Below are 15,406 nucleotides of genomic sequence, written 5' to 3'. Positions count from 1 at the left end.
TCTGAGAGCTGTGTCATCACGGGCTCCGAGAACCCAGTGAGTGATCATGTCTGGTGGGCAAAAGCTGCGTACTGGGTTTTACACTGGTCTGGGTTGTACGCTGGTCTGTGCCCAAATGCAGTTTCAAATGTCTCCTCTGTTTGGTTTGGTTTTTTTTTACCTTAGAAGGGAGTCACAAAAGATTGCAGGTAAAAATAGGGAGAAAGTGGATTTTCTTACCTTTGACAGATTATTTTTATTTATAGTCCAGTTAAAGTATAACAGCCCACTGAATATATAGTAGGCTATTTGTCCTTTATGCAATCTGCAAGGAAAGGAACTTTCCCTGTGTGTACCTTTAGAAGTAAAAACCAACAATAACATACACTCGGGGAACAAAATAAACCAAAGGGTTGTTCAGCAGTGATCATTTCTATTCAACTGTAAAAAGTGTTTGCAAAGACACTTGTGTTTTCTCTAGGCGACAGCCTGTGCAAGGATAACACATCTTCTCATTCAGCCAGCTCCTGGCTCTTCAGCTTTCAGAGCTACCGGCTCGATCCGTCGGGTTTTGTAATTATTAGTTCTAGTGTTACCTACTGGTGTTGCCTCGATGGAAAACACGTGTGGGTGAGCAAGGAGCAGCAGCTCAGGCGTACATCTATGTTTGTATACACCGTGTGACCCCTTCCCTCGGAGCATCACAGAGGGTTTTACATACATGAATGACCTGTGCGCATTTCCACCCTGCTGAGGTCTCACCCTTGTTTTACAGATGAGAAACGTATATTACGGAGGAAAGGAGTTTATTTAAGTCAAAGGTGGCTGGAATAATCCAGCACAAAAATTCCATTTCAAGCCCATTACTCTCACTCTTCTTCCAGCCCTCCCTGCCACGCTCACAGTGTGAAGGCCATGAAAGGATGCTGTCTGGGGTGGGCTTGCGCTGCCGGTGCCGGGGGCACTGCCCAGCCCCTGCCCACGCTCCCCGTCACCTGCTGCAAGGGCTGTGGGGGCAAGGGCGTTTCTCAGCTGGGGGCAAAATAAATGAAAGTTGCTCATACAGCCCGGGGATGCAGGCAGGCTCAGGAGCGCAGCAAGAACAAGAGCCAGCTAAGCAGAAATATTGGCCTACATTTTTTTCTCCTCCTGGTGGAAGGCATGCGAGTTTCTATGGCAACTTGTGTTTTCTGTTCGTCAGGCCTACTGACTCACTTCTGGGGGAGCTGCGCAGAGAAAAAAGATTGTTTTCTTTCCCTGCCAAGACAAGGGGCTCCTTTTCTGCAGCCCGTTGCTCTTGTCTGAGTTCATCTGCTCGGTGTTTGAGGCTGGCTTGGCTTTGCAGAACCAGCTTAGGGCCACAAGAAAAGACAGTCAGACGTTACAACATCCTCATCCCCTTGAAAAATCATTGGAAATTAGTTTATCTGGTTTACAAGAGGATGTCAGCCTAGCTAAAACACGGATGCGTTGGGCTGGCTCTGGTGACAGCGCAGGAGGGGACTGCGGTGGCTCCCGGCACGCTGCAGTTCGCCTGTGGTGGGGAAAGGCACAAGCTGCTGTGCCTGTGCCGCGGGCTGGACCAGAGCATGCACCACGGGTGCGCTTGTGAGCACTGACGGGAGAAAATGAACAGAGAGGCCTGAAGCAGACAGTGCTGAGAGCGGCTGTCTGCCCACGTGGCTGTTGTAAGGGGAATCGGAGCTGGCGAGGGCATGGCTTAGCGGAAGGAGTGGACACGTGTTCAGAGCCCAGAGCCAAGCAGAGCAGAACACATTTGTTCCCAAGTACCTTTGTGGTGATAAGCCTTTTTTTTTTTTTTTTTAACTACCAGTCCATTTTGTCTTTTACTGACATATGAGATTGTCAGCCTAGCTTTAACAGCTATACCCCAAATGGCTTCCCCCATGCAGACCAGTGTCCATTGCTAGAATATTTGATTTATGGCTTTGTGGTGGCATCTTGAGCTTCCTGGATCAAAACTTCTGTGGGAATGGACCAGCATGCCTTCCATGGTCTCACCTGATCACCCCAGTTTTTCTGACTGGGAAACTTCCATAGGTATACAAGCTTGGTTTTTCAGCAGAGTCCAGGGATGCTGAGTAACCATTTTTCCTTGAAATAGAGGGGGAGTTTTGCATCTACTTCTCTCAGGCTCCACTGAAAATTCCAGCTATTATACCCTGGAGAACACTGTGAATACTCGCACGACCAGCAATTCTTCTGAAGCTTTTTCTTTTGCCTAATCACAAACATATGGTACACTTTAAGGGAGATTATCTTTACATTGTTAGCTTTAAAATGCAGCCTTCTTCTAGCTTTACAAGGTCACAGCAGCTATCCAGTTAAACGGTAGAGCAGAAATAAAATGTTCACGCAGCATGACCTTGGTCAGTCAGTTAATCTTTCTCTACCCTATTTACTCCAGCAAAATAAAAATCCATCCCCACACACTGCAAAGTGTTTCGAGATCCTGGGGTGAAAGGTACATCATAAGCCAGGGTATTAATTATTTAAGCCCTGATAGTATGCTTGGTACTGGAGGGAATACAGATGAATTTACTATTATTGTCTGTTTATGTATAGCTACTATTTACGTTGATTGCAGTGATGCAGCTGTCAGTAAACCATACAGGTTGGAGTTTGCAGACACGGTATATTGCTTCTCCCTTTTTGTGATTCATCCCGCTAAGACTTAGAAATGACAGTGAGGTATGTGAGGGCTCGAGCAGCAACAGTACTACTACTTCAGGGAGCAGGAACGTTTTAAAAGACTTAGGTCAGCATTTTATGTAGAGCTCCTTATTAATTATACTGCAAGGGGGAGGAGGGTTAGGATGTAGCCAGCGCTAAGAGTCACAGTGTATGCTGCCAACCCAGCATGTATCCTACAAAATGGTATATGTGCGTAAGGGGAGGCGAAGGCTCGTTTCTCTTGTTCCGTGTTGCAACTGCAGTTTTTGAGGTTTTGTGGGAAAAACCTAATCTAAAATTGCTCATAAATTGCTTTTCTGGTTGTTACATTAAGCTTGGTTACGCAGTATAAAGCATTGATTTTTAGATTTTAGAATGCTGAATAATTTATGTGCACGTTGCCTGCTAAACTAGATTGTGGCAGTTTGATTGCTCTGGCCCTTCTCAGAACAGATCCAGACAATGATTGTTTTAAGATACAGGCAAACTTTGAACTCTCTTCCTTTTCAGTGTCTGCTTTAAAAAAAGGGGGGTGTGTGTGTCTTTTCTAACGTTATGTTATGTTATGTTATGTTATGTTATGTTATTGAGGTTTTATTTTATAGTGTCCAATAGTGTTATCCTACTGCAAGCGCAAAGCATGATTTTTAGAGCTGCTTCTCCTTAAAACCTGCTTTTGCTATCATTCCATTTAATATGGCCATATATTACCATATAGAAATATTCAATACAAGCATGAGTACTTATAGACAGAAAGGGAAAATTGTATTTTTATGAACCATGCAGGTGTTTATCATAAATCTAAATAAAATCCTTTTCAGAACTTTTGTCAAATTGAATTGGCTTGTGCCATTCAGAAACTTCAATTTTCACACGTATATTGTAGAGTACATTTAAAAATAACATAGCATGTTGACACATAAGTTATTTAGCTGGGTGTCTGCACTGTCACTGTGCAGAGACTTTGTCTCTGAAGAGCTTAATACACTCTTGTATGGGTTTAAGTCATGTACAGACGTTGATGATGGGTATGTATTTTCTCTAAGAACTTCATTTTATTTTTAATATTCTGCATCTTTACTGACTGTAGCAAACAGGGCAGAATGTGTTGATTATCCTCTTGCGCTGGGTCAGCTTTGGTTAAATCATGAAAAGCAAGAAACATCCATTAAGTGTTCTTTTGCTGAGTCCTCAATTTAAATGAACTTGCAGGGAGCAGCAAATATTTTTCCTCTCATTTTCTCTAGACCAGTCTCTGCATCCCGCAGAGGTCACAGCCTCCCCAGAGAGGAGCCTGATGTCTGAGAAACGCTGCTCTGAAGAGGTCCAAATGCCGCTATTCAGCCACACTGTAATAATCTCACCTAAATACACCAGCTTCCATCCATCAAATGATTGACCCTATATATGAAAACCCCTCAGTAATTGTCATCACACAATGCCTGCTAGCAAACTAGTCTTTACACTGGCCTTTACCAAGACAGTGCATTATCCTTACACAATAAGTTATTGACACCATGTCTGAGGCTGACATTTATAGTGAGTTTATTGACAGTGATTGTTTGGTGCTGGAAATAGGTGGCTGCTTGTGGTGCTTTGCATCCTGCCCCGATCACACCTGCTTACCCTTGGCTTTATAAACTCGGGGACAGAGGTCACTGCCCAGGCAGGGATTGCATGGCCGAGGCAGCGGCCAGGGCTCTGCAGGGAAGGACCTAAAGCGGGGGTCAGCCCCTTTGTTACGTGCGGAAAACACAGGGCGTCCTCTCCGACGGCAGCACTGCCCTCTGCGTACTGACACCTTGCTTAGTAAATCAAGACCTGTTTTACGGTACACATCCCTCTCTGTTGCCCAGGCAGATACGGTTCACTCACCCAAACTCTCACATCCTCATTTCTTGCTTGGCTGTTTCACCGGCATATTCTCTTTTGGTCGGTTTGTTTTTATTTCAGTTGTAGACTTACACAGCTTTTAGTGGTTTTGCATTAAAGACGAGGACTAATGTGATGGATGCAGACCTCTCAGATGCCATAGATGAACTTAGCGGTCTCGGACAGAAACCCGTCCCCCTGTATTGCTGCAGAAACCTAAGTGCAGTACCACTAACCATCACCCGATTGGCCGATCAGTCCGGAAATGTTTGCAGAATTGAAATAACATTAGCATGCAACAGTGCTGACATCATGATGGCTTTGAGACAGAAAACGGTGGAACACCTTCATGGTCCTAGACTCATTGCTAGTTATCGCTAGATCCCGAGGCCGGTTATTGCCCGCCAGCTAGGCTACGCGTTCCATAGCGTGTGTTTTCAGAGAGCTCTGCCAACACGAACCCGGGTTGTGCTGCTGCTGCCGCCGCCTGTGATTGCGGTGGTTCTCCCCCCGCCACCCCCCGCAGCCCGCAGGGGCTCCCGGCGGGTCCCGCTCCCCGCGGGGGGCGGCCGGGCCGGGATGCGGCAGCGTGGGGGTCCATCTGCCGGCGGCTGCCCGGCACTGCCGGCGCCGGGCCTCGCCTTACGGGCTCGGGTCCCAACGCTGGAGAAGCAGATCCCCCCGAAACACAGCCCCGGGGGCGAGGGGGACTCCCCCGGGGGCTCCCCCGGGCCGTCGCGCTCGGCGCAGCACCGTGAGGTTGCCCCCGCCCTTGCGGACTCGCCACGAAGCACCTTCGGCACCGGGGAGGTTAGGCGGGTCCGCGATAAACCTTTAGGTTTTTGGGGTTCGCTTGGGCAGGAGAGCACGGCCGGGTTCGGTGTGTCAAAAACCGCTCTGCAGCCTTCTCCGCCAGCGTGCCGTTCTTTGGCACAGGTGTTAACGCAGCTGAGAGGTGACTCCAAGCGACGTAGAGGCAAATCCAGTTCTCGAAAGAGAATACTTGGCTTTCTCCACATGTTTTGTAGATGACACTCCATCGTTCCGAGCAGGTATTTTATCACAGACAGTTGTTCGCAGCAGATTGGGAAGATGCGTTCAGCGTTCATTCCTTAGTCAGCTATTGCTCCCCGAACCCCGGAGACCTCAGCATGTAGGCTATGGACTTCGGATGGACCTCACCCCCTCCCCGCCCTCACTATTTATCAACAATTCCAGAAACACTTTCTGCAGCTGATAGCAGTCCATTACTGCTACACGGCATTTCCTTCTTCTGTCGTGAACAACAGAAGGTCAGGTTTTCACCCGCTTAGAAATCTGCAAAGCTAATATCAACCGCCTCGCACTTTAGCACAGGCCAACGTCGGAAGTTCCAATCCAGACCTGAACGAATGCTCAGATTGCACAAATTTGCTCAGATTAGCAGCACGCCCCAAAAAGCCAGCACTGAGTGTGAACACCGGGGGCCCAACAAGTATTTCTGAATGCCAGAATGACTTTTCGGTTCAGTTTATCTGAACCAGTCTCTCTGTAGCAATGTATGCCATACATTGTAGAAGTACTACGAACAGTGGTAGGGAGAATGCGGCCAGAAGGAAATGCGCAGTAATGGTGACGGCACTGTCATGCTGCCGCAGGCCCTACAGGTGGTTGCCTGGGTATCTAAGGCTGGTTTGGCAATAATAGAGATTTTACTAACGTACATTGTATTGATGTGATTGACACTAATACATTGTACAGGGCTTTGGTGTCTACAAGAGTGATTGAAAAATGGAGAGTGAAGAAAAACTACCTTTAATGCTTCTGAGGGGGGTTAATATTAATATACCTTACAGTCAGAAACTTAAAACAACTCAGTCTGTTTGGCTGACCCAAAACATTGAAAGACAATTGCATTACAAAATGTAAGTCGTTTTCTGGGAGGAAACACAAGGTACTTCTGCACAATCAGTTCCTTAAGATAGCAGAGAAAGCCGTAATGAGTCCGAGCGGCTGGAAGCTGAATTCAGGCTTCTTCAAAGGAAAAACTAAGCACCACTTTCTACTGGAGGGTGTAAATAGCCACTGGGACAAGTGGAAGCGCTGACTTCTCCTGCTTGTGGTATTTCCAGATGACAACTAGGTATTTTTCGGAAGATTCACCTCAGCATAACACAAGCTGTCCTTATGTCATGCGGAAGTTACTGGACCAGTATGGAGATTACTGGGTAAAACCAGGAGGAATCTGGAGAGTGTCCAAGACCTTGTGAATTCCGTGTCGGCACTTCCCGGTGCTGCCCGAGGGTGGATGTCGGGCACAGCTGCAGGGAAGAATGGGCAAGTTTTCAGCCATATCGGCAGATCCGTGTGAGACCCATTCATCACATAAGTCCTGCTTAACCACTCTTCATGATTAAATATTTACAATAAGAGTTTATTCGTCATTAAAACCATAAATAAAAGGATTAAAAAGTCAGAATGGTTCAGTCGGGAAAGAGCACTAATTATTTTTACCCTTGTGGGTTTTTCTGCGTTCAATACTTTAATTTCAAAATGAAAATATTGAGATAAACTCCCGCTTTCATGTGAGTACAGTTGGTGTAATTTCTTATTCAGTGTGAAGCCTGAAAAAGGAGTATAAACACTCATCTAATCATTTATGTTCAGTCATAATTTAGGCCCTGAGCAACAAAGTATTTAAGCAGGCGATAAAACTTTAAGCAGTCAAGTATTCCCACTGACTCCAGAAGGATTATTCAGAGGCCCGAAGTGAAAAGTTCTTTATTCGGAGTAAGGGAAGAGCAGAATTCACATGCGCTGGAAGCCGAGTCGTGGTGCCCGAGCTGGGGAGATGGATTATGAGAGTTTATGATCTGGGGCGCAGAACGCAGACCTGAGTCCCTGCACGGCCACTGGCTTGCCGGGGGCGATTCCCTGGCTAACAGGGGTTTTGTATGATCTAGGAAAAGTCACATCACTTTGTCTAGCACTGCCCCAATGATCCAACCTGATGCAAGTGCGTGTGAGAGTGTGGCACAAAATCAATTACCCGAGTTGCTCATCCAATTCTTATTTGAACATTTATAAATAGTATGAATAGTGAAAATGATTTAACTTTAGAAAGTAATTCAGCTGGGTTTCTAAGGGACTTTTAATGAGCTTACCTTACCCAAGGTGCTCTAAACCCAACTATATTTCAAATTAAATACAAATAATTTTGGCTGGGATGTAACTTTTTACCTTGCTAGTAAAAAGCTCCCATTTAGGCATTATTTCTTCTACCAACAGGCACAACCAGGAAGTGATATTCCATAAAAGCTCCTTCCTGATGAGAAAAAAATAGGAAACAGGTAAGTGATGCATGCATACCAGCCACTGCTACATGGTGGGATTGTCCACAACTGGCAGATGAGCAGCTAGGGTCAGGGGTGAGAGCGTCGGACAGAGGTGTGGAGACCAGGCTGCTCCCCAGCTGCAGTGTGCAGGCAACGTGGTTTCTTCAGGGCTGTAGCACAAGTTTTCAAGAATATCCTTGCACCCGCAGTGCAAACACCCAACAGCTGCTCCTCGCCAGCCTCAAACCACCTCCTGCTCCAGGCACCTCCCGCCAGGAAGTGAATGTGAGTAATTTCTGAACTGGGGGGGGGAAAGTATTAGTGATGAATATTGCCAGAAAGCTAAACTTACTGATGGTCATGTGATGCCAAAATTCTGAGGAGAAGCTGTTTGCTGCATGGGCGGAAAGGAAATAAGCAGAGTAACAGGAAGGAGATTGTCAAGTCTTCAGCAGTATTGCAGTTATTCTTCCAAATTTGCACAGCTGAAGTTGTTTTTTTTTTTAACATCCATCATATTCCTAGTATAGAATATGATGTTTAGGATATTGAGTGATCCTTGTGGCATTTTGTGTATAGGTGGCATTGTAAAACAGTGTCATCCCCAAAACGGCAATTTTTCATCTCCTTTGAAATCTTGTCATTCTTTTTCGGGGGGGGAACAGTGGATATAAGGAAAGATAATGGGACCTATAACCACTGTTTGTTTTCCCTGTGCTATCAATATATGAATATCATGATCATAATTATATCTAAATAAATCTAAACCCATTCAAACTATATATAATGCTGTCAATAACCCTGAAAATAAAGAAATGCATTTTACTGAGTACAATAAGACTTTGCATCTGTTGTGCTATTCAAAATGCTTAAATGTTTTTGTGGGTTTTTTTTCCCCAACCCAGCTTCACGTTTAAGATATTATCCAAATTCACCACTGATGGTGTATGGGAGCAATTTCATTCATGCTTAACTCCATTGATTTTAAACTTACTACAGCCAGAATATAGTAGAGATCAATATCTGTACCATCTGAATATCATCCAATATTATCTAAAGGACTGACTAAACAGGAAATAATAAACAGATAAGAAGTTAAAATGCCCTCGGTGTTCCCCCAAAACAGGTAAAAAGACACACCTCAACCTATGTATGCTTGTAAAGGAAACAAAAGCTTTAAATGCTCATCTTGTAAGTTACATCTAATCTTTGGAGAAGATGAAAAAAACCATTAGTCAGAGGATTTGACTGAAAGTTTCAGAACGACAGCTGGAAACTGGAGACCCCTCCTGTCCCCCCCAGAGAAGGGCTGGACACGGGCAGCTCCAGAGCTGCCCCTGAGGAATCGGCAGTGCTTCCAGCTGCGCAGCAGAAGCTGCAGGAGCCCTCTCTCCCTGGGAAGGCTGTTCCGTCCTGCAAGTGATTCCTGCCCCTGGGCTCTTGTCAGGAGCAGCCCAGATAAGGAAGAGCAGCGTAAACCCAGAGCAGAGTCCATGAGGCCGGGCGGCCTGGGGGGAAGGATGGCTCTGACTTCAGACCAAGCTGCTCTGCTTCTCGGTGTCCTCAGCCCCCGAACCGAAGTCTGTGTTCGGCTGGGTGGTATAGATAGCCCAGCGCCTGCTCTTCGCAAGCGTGGGGGCGTAACGGGGTAGAAATTGGACCTCTTTGTACGTTTAGCACATACGCAAAGTTTTAAAAACTCTCCCTAAGTGTTCACAAAGTCGATCCAAATAATTTAAGTGTTCTGGTTTATTGCTGTCCCTAGTAACAGGGTCAAATGATTCAGCGAAAACCTTCCTTAGTATAATCCTCCAGAGGTAGATGAGTACACAGTTGATGGATTTTGGATGTGTTCCCAAGCTGCCGCATCGGTTGGGTCCAAAAACTCACAATAAATGAATTTAATCAGGAAACACTGCTCCAATATGAATGTTTAATAGCAATGCTTTATACTTTCAGCTGCCAAAGTCAGGAGCTAGCTTAGCAGTCGAGAGCCCACAGAGCTCAAGGTTTCAGAACAAACAACTCTCCTTGGAGATTAAAGTGTTGCAAAAGATGTTACCAGACAGGCAGAGGGAAAGTTTTGCCTCCTACTAAAGCAGTTAACCCGGCACAGGACTAAACTATTCAAACGTATGTGAAAATGTTTCTTTTAAAAGCTGTGTTCTAACAAGTATACTGCTTTAGACCACTGGCTGTTGTGTTGTTGATAAGTTCCTCTAATGGTTCATTTTTGTTGTCTTGGGTTTTTTTTCTCTCGCCTGCTAAAAACTGTGAGTTTGTAGCACTTGCCGGAGTGCAGGTCCAGCAGCGGGTCTCTCAGCTGTGCTGTCAAGCCGCAGGCAGGTACTGTGGCTCTCTGCAAGGGCGCAAGGTCTGTGGTTGAGAGGTACTGTTTGTAAAGCAAGTTTGATGGCAGAATAGCGACTCCTTCTTAAAACTGAGGCCATCTAGAAGAACACTCTGTAAACCTGTGTGGTTTGTAGGATTATGCACGGTATGAAAGACAAGAGGGAGATGGTTGGCGAATGAATCCGTGGTTTACTGCACGTACACACGTAGACCTGGTCTACAGAACTGCAGCCCACACCATCGACTTAGACCACAACCACAACAAACGTGTGTCCCAGGTGTGGATTTCAACCCTTGTTCCTCTCAGATAGACAGTCGCAGTCACCTTTTTGCTGTTGTTACCTTGTCATCTGAATGCCCTGCTTTTTGAAGCGCCACACCTGAAGTCTGATAGCCCTGTAATAAGCACAACAGAAATAGCACGAGTTGCAGGCTGTCCTGCCCAGCACTCTGCTGGTGTTCTTCAGCTTTGGTTTGCAAGGTGCCATTTGATCCTTGGCTCCTCTGCTATGATCGGACGAACCTGATTTTTGGAGGTCACATATACAAACATATACGACACATGCAAAATGTATCTAAAAATGTCCCCAGGTTACAGAAGGAAGGACTTGGGAAATGTCAGATTAAGTTTGCCCTGGAGTAGCTTTTACTGAGCTCCTTAAGGGTACGTGCATTGCATGACTTACCTATATTGGTAATCATACTATTTTTTATACGGGCCCCCTGCTGAGTTCGGTACACCACCTGGACGTCCGCTCTAAAGAATCGGGGCTGGGCTAAAGAAGGGCATTCAGGTTGTTAAAACTCTGTCATTTATTGCAGAAGTTGTGAGGAGCGGGTTGAGGCGGTTTGCAGAAAGAGCACAGATGATCGAAAAGCAGGCGAGAAGCTCCTTGAAGAATGAAGCACGTCCCTCCATTAGCTACAACTGCCTGGTGGTACCAGGTGAGTAGTTACTTCAGCCTGGCTTTCACAGCCAGTTGTTATCTGCATCTTCCACTCGTGAGTGATAACGATACGCTCATTAATGTTGTGAAGTATTCAGATAACACAGAGATGAGTTCATGGCAAAGCCCGGGAGGAAATTACTGCTTCCATCTGCAGAGAAAAATCTGATGAGCCTGCCATAAGTGAGGCCATCAGCCACAGGCTGAGCGAGGAGGACGAGGCAACGTCCTGCCCAGCTGGTGCAGGCGGTGTGGAACGGGTGCACCTACAGAAGCCAGCCCCGAGCTCCACGAACCGGTACGGCCCAGCTCACGAGGGTTTGGTTTTGCCACCTTCAGTGGCCATTCCTCAGTGTAGTTTTTGGTCTGTAAATTCCTGAATTTTTTTAAGCAGAATGAAAATTCCCACCTGAAAATCTTTTCTTTCTCCATCCCCTTCCTTCCATGAGAAGCACTGTTTTTTCTACTCGGTTTCTCTTTCCTTTACTTCAGCATCTTTTCCCAGCCCAAAACGCGATGTCAATCAGATGCAGATGCTTAGCACGGAAAATTTCGGTGTGGATAATTAAAGTTTAATTTAGTTTTGCAAGCTACTCAAAAAAGGGCCTGACAAAGGAAAACATTAGCTAACGTTAACCATAGGCAGCACTTTCAGCTCCGCTGTGAGGTGCTTCCGAAAGAGCGGGCGCTACATGCGATGACTTTCTGTAGACGCTTTTCCGAAGGCTCCCTCTTTCTTTGCTTTTTGCTCAATAGAAAGGGCTTGGCCTTTCCTTTCTGTGCGGCCGCCACTGCGCCAGGTGCGGGGCAGGGGAGATGGACGCACCCGAGCCCTTCGTCGCCCGTGACCGAGCGCGGCTCGGGAAAGGTTCTGCCGAAGCGGCGCAGCGGACAGAACTTGGAGAAGGGTCTGCTGCCAGGAGAACCGTGCCCAGATCCCAGCCCGTTGGCGATCAACGCTTTCGTTCGCGGGCGGCCGTAGGACTTCAGGTGGGCTCCAGATATCACCTTGCCGAGCCGCGTCCGCACGTAGGGGACGTGCGCTTCGAAAAAGGTCTTTTATTTTCTCGACTTCAGGGCATTTGGGGGCAAACCCTCCCGCCGGAGGCAGGCGCTACGGGGCGGACGCGCCGCCCGCGCTCCCCGCCGGAGCCCGGCCGGCACCGGCAGAGCGGAACCCGGGAAAGCGAACCCCCTCGCTCCCGGGCCGCCCCCCCGGGCCGTGCCCGCGTCTCGCCCGGGGCTGAGCCGGCAGCCGCCGGGCCGCCGCCCGGACCGGGAGCGCCGCGCCTCCGGCAGCTCAGCCGCCCGCGGCGGCGGGTGGGGCGCGGCGCGGCGCGGCCCCTTTAAGGCGCGCAGCGGCGGCGCGGGGCGCCCATGTGGAGGTGCTCCATGCCTTGTTGTCCTCCGCGCCCATTGGCCCGCGCCGCCGTGACATATTGTAATGGGCCGCGAGCGCACTGCGGGGGGAGGGTCGCCCGCAAAACCCGGCGGCCGGACTCGGCCGCCGCCGGCCCGGCCCGGCCCCCGCCGCGCCCGCCGCCAACCCCCGCCCCAGCCCCCGCGCCCGGCACCCGCCCCGGGGGCGCGCCGGCGGCCGCGGCCGCCCCGCGCCGCCGTCGGGGCCGTCGGGCCGCCCCCGCGGCGAGGCGGGCCGGGGCCGGCCGCCCCGTCCCGTCCCGCCCCGTCCCGTCCGGGCGGCGCCAAGCGGTCCGCGCCGCGTCTTGCCGCCGCCCGCCGCGTAGTAGCGGGGCCGCGCCAGCGCCCGCCTGTTGTGTTTCTGTTGCCGCCCGCCATCTTGTCGCCAGCGCTGCTGCCGTCGGGGCGAGCCGCGGGGCGGCGCGGCGCCTGCGGCCGGGCCCGCGCTACCGGGGAGGCGGCGGCGGCGGCGGCCGGGGCCCGCGCCATGAGCATCGAGACGCTGCTGGAGGCGGCGCGGTTCCTGGAGTGGCAGGCGCAGCAGCAGCAGACCGCACGTGGTAAGGGGCCGGGGCCGCGCCGGGGCCGCCGCCTGACAGCCCGCGGACGGCCGCGGGGACGGCGGCGGGGGCGGCGCCGGCCCGGCCGCGCCGGCAGCTTGTGGAGGAGGTGGGGGGGGCGGGGGTGTCAGGCCGCGGGCGGGGGCGCGGCCGGTTGCGAGGCGCTGCCGCCGGGGCCCGGCCGGGGGCGGCGGCGGCGGCGGGGGAAGCCCGGGGCGGGCGGCTGCCGCCGCGCGGGGAAGTGACAGGGCGGGGGTGGGGGGTGGTGGAGGAGCGCAAGGCGGCCCCGGCGGGGGCTCCCCGGTCCACCGGAACGCGCCGGGGGGGGTGGTGGGGGTGCGTGGGGGGGCTCCGGCCGCCCCCGCCCCTCCCGCGGGCGCGCCGCCGCCGCGCGCTGCGTGTCCCCGCGCCGGCGGCGGCGGCGGCTGCGGCGGAGGGGCCGGGGGCGGGGCCGCGCCGCGTGACGCGCCCAGGCGCCGCCCGCCACCACGTGCGCGCGGCCCCGCCCGCCCGCGCGCGCGGTGGAGCGGCGCCCGCCCCGGCGGGGAGTCCCGGCCCGGCCCCGGCTCGCCGGGCGGCCGACCGACCGACCGACCGACCGACCCCGGCCCCCGGCCCCCATCCCCGGCGGGGGGCCCCGGCCCCGGCCTCCCTCGCTCCGCCGGGTGTACCCGGCGCGGGCCTGCGGGATCCCCCGCCCGCCCGCCCGCCCGGGGGGGGCGGGCAGCGGCGCCGGGCCGGGGAAGCCCCCGCGGCGGCCGCCCGGTTCCGCCGATCCGCAGCGCCCGCCCCGGCGCCGTCGGCTCCGCCCGCCCGCCCGCCCTGCCCCTCTCCCCCGCCGGCCCCCGTGCGCGTCGTTGCGGCAGCGGGCGCCGGCCGGCCCTGCCCCGGGCTCCCCGCTTCTCCCGGGGCCCGGCTGTCTGGCAGCGGCGGCCGGGCTCGGCGGAGACGCCGCCTTGCTGATGGCTCCTGGGGAGGATCCCCGCCGGATCGTTCCGTTCCGTTCCGTTCCGTTCGGTGTGCGCGCTGCAAGGGGCGACGGAGCTGTGATGCAGCATTAGCTCAGTGACACGAGCGTGTACCTGCGGCAGGAGCGGGAGGGAGCAGCAGCTCTTTGTGTGTCACTGCCGGGCTGTAGCTGCAAACCCATTGTTTCAGTGATGAGTCATGCAGGAGATAGTAGATGTTATGAAGCAAGACAGCTCGGAGACGTGCAGGGGCAAGAGGCTTCCTGAATAAGAAACAAAAACCGTGGATTTACGGACTATGGGGGTCCTCTTCTCCCAGCCCAGCCGAGGCGGGAGCTGCCCCTGCAGCCCCGAGCAGGGTGCGTGACGGAGCCCCGTGCGCCTCTGTTAAGCCCCTGACAATTTCATCGCCTTTCTCCTCAGGCGTGCTCAGTGGCTCTTCGTATCCGCAGCTCTGTGGCTCACAGATGGTGGCTGTGCTCTGGGTGTAGCAGAGGTTAAACCTTGGAGAACTGGTATTAAGCAGGGCCGTTTATTATATCTTCTGCTGCTGGAAAAGATTTTAATTATTATCCAGCTACCCCACACCGTGAGAGCGTTCTGTAAACGGATGCGACAAGTGAGGGTCTGGGACACGTAGGAAGAAGTGTCGATTGCGAGGCAGGAGGGGCAGAAGTGACCTGGCTGCGTCGTGTTGGGTGGCCCCTGAAGGCAGAAATTGTTTCCAAGTGGGGTGTGGGCAAGGCAATGCACCAGGAAAAAGAAATCGGGTGGGCTTTCTAGTTGCAAGGAGCAGCACGCGAGGATGTGTGGAGATGCTGTTTTATACCAAAGCCCGCTCCAGGCAGGAGCTGCCTGGGTGAGTTTGCACAGCACCCAGCGCAGCGCTCCCTCGGTTGTGACCGGGTGCTTTGTGTTCTGCTGTGACACACACAGTTACCATTTCTGCTGCAACAGACATGTCAGGGCCGAACTGGCTGGTGGAGCAGCAGCGTCAGTGCAAACGTGGCTACTTCAGGGAAGTCGTGAGCACCAGGAAGATGTGTGGCATGAGAGGGAGGAGCCCGTCGCCTGAACTTTGGGTAACAGGAAGATGTCAGGGGAGAGCACAAGCAGAGAAATAGCTGGGAAAGACTGTTTGGGCAACAATAAAGCGTTCTAGATTGGCTTCCTTCCCTCACCGCCTTCTTCCTCTCCTCCCCCTTCAAATGTGTGTTCAGAGAAGCTTTACGGTCTGCGTTACACCCACAGTTACACTGCGTAACTCTGGGGGTGCAGCCTGGCCTGAAAATCCATCCAGT

General features: G+C 51.9%; 1 protein-coding gene and 1 long non-coding RNA gene across 3 annotated transcripts in view; both read left to right on the top strand.

Annotated features, from left to right (window-relative positions):
• The window catches only part of LOC115347599, a 48,101-nt gene extending 38,733 nt beyond the window's left edge, over positions 1–9,368 (top strand). The window contains exon 3 of the long non-coding RNA XR_003925544.2: positions 7,813–9,368. This is a non-coding gene — a long non-coding RNA (uncharacterized LOC115347599). The remainder of the gene's footprint in view (positions 1–7,812) is intronic.
• A 1,686-nt stretch (positions 9,369–11,054) lies between these two features.
• Positions 11,055–15,406, top strand: part of MNT (MAX network transcriptional repressor) — a 46,758-nt gene continuing 42,406 nt past the window's right edge. Inside the window, exon 1 of one of the 2 annotated variants that reach the window (XM_030029140.2) lies at positions 11,055–11,156. In XM_030029140.2, the coding sequence (XP_029885000.1) occupies positions 11,078–11,156 (79 nt within the window). In that variant the 5' untranslated portion in view covers positions 11,055–11,077. Of the gene's footprint in view, positions 11,157–12,956; positions 13,138–15,406 lie in introns of those variants that run through there. The other variant, XM_030029141.2, reaches the window with a different exon arrangement.

The sequence above is a fragment of the Aquila chrysaetos genome, chromosome 10, assembly GCF_900496995.4.
Source record: "Aquila chrysaetos chrysaetos chromosome 10, bAquChr1.4, whole genome shotgun sequence".
NCBI lineage: Eukaryota > Metazoa > Chordata > Aves > Accipitriformes > Accipitridae > Aquila > Aquila chrysaetos.
The sequence above is the reverse complement of the archived record's forward strand: the minus strand, read 5'-3'. Positions and strand labels throughout refer to the sequence as shown.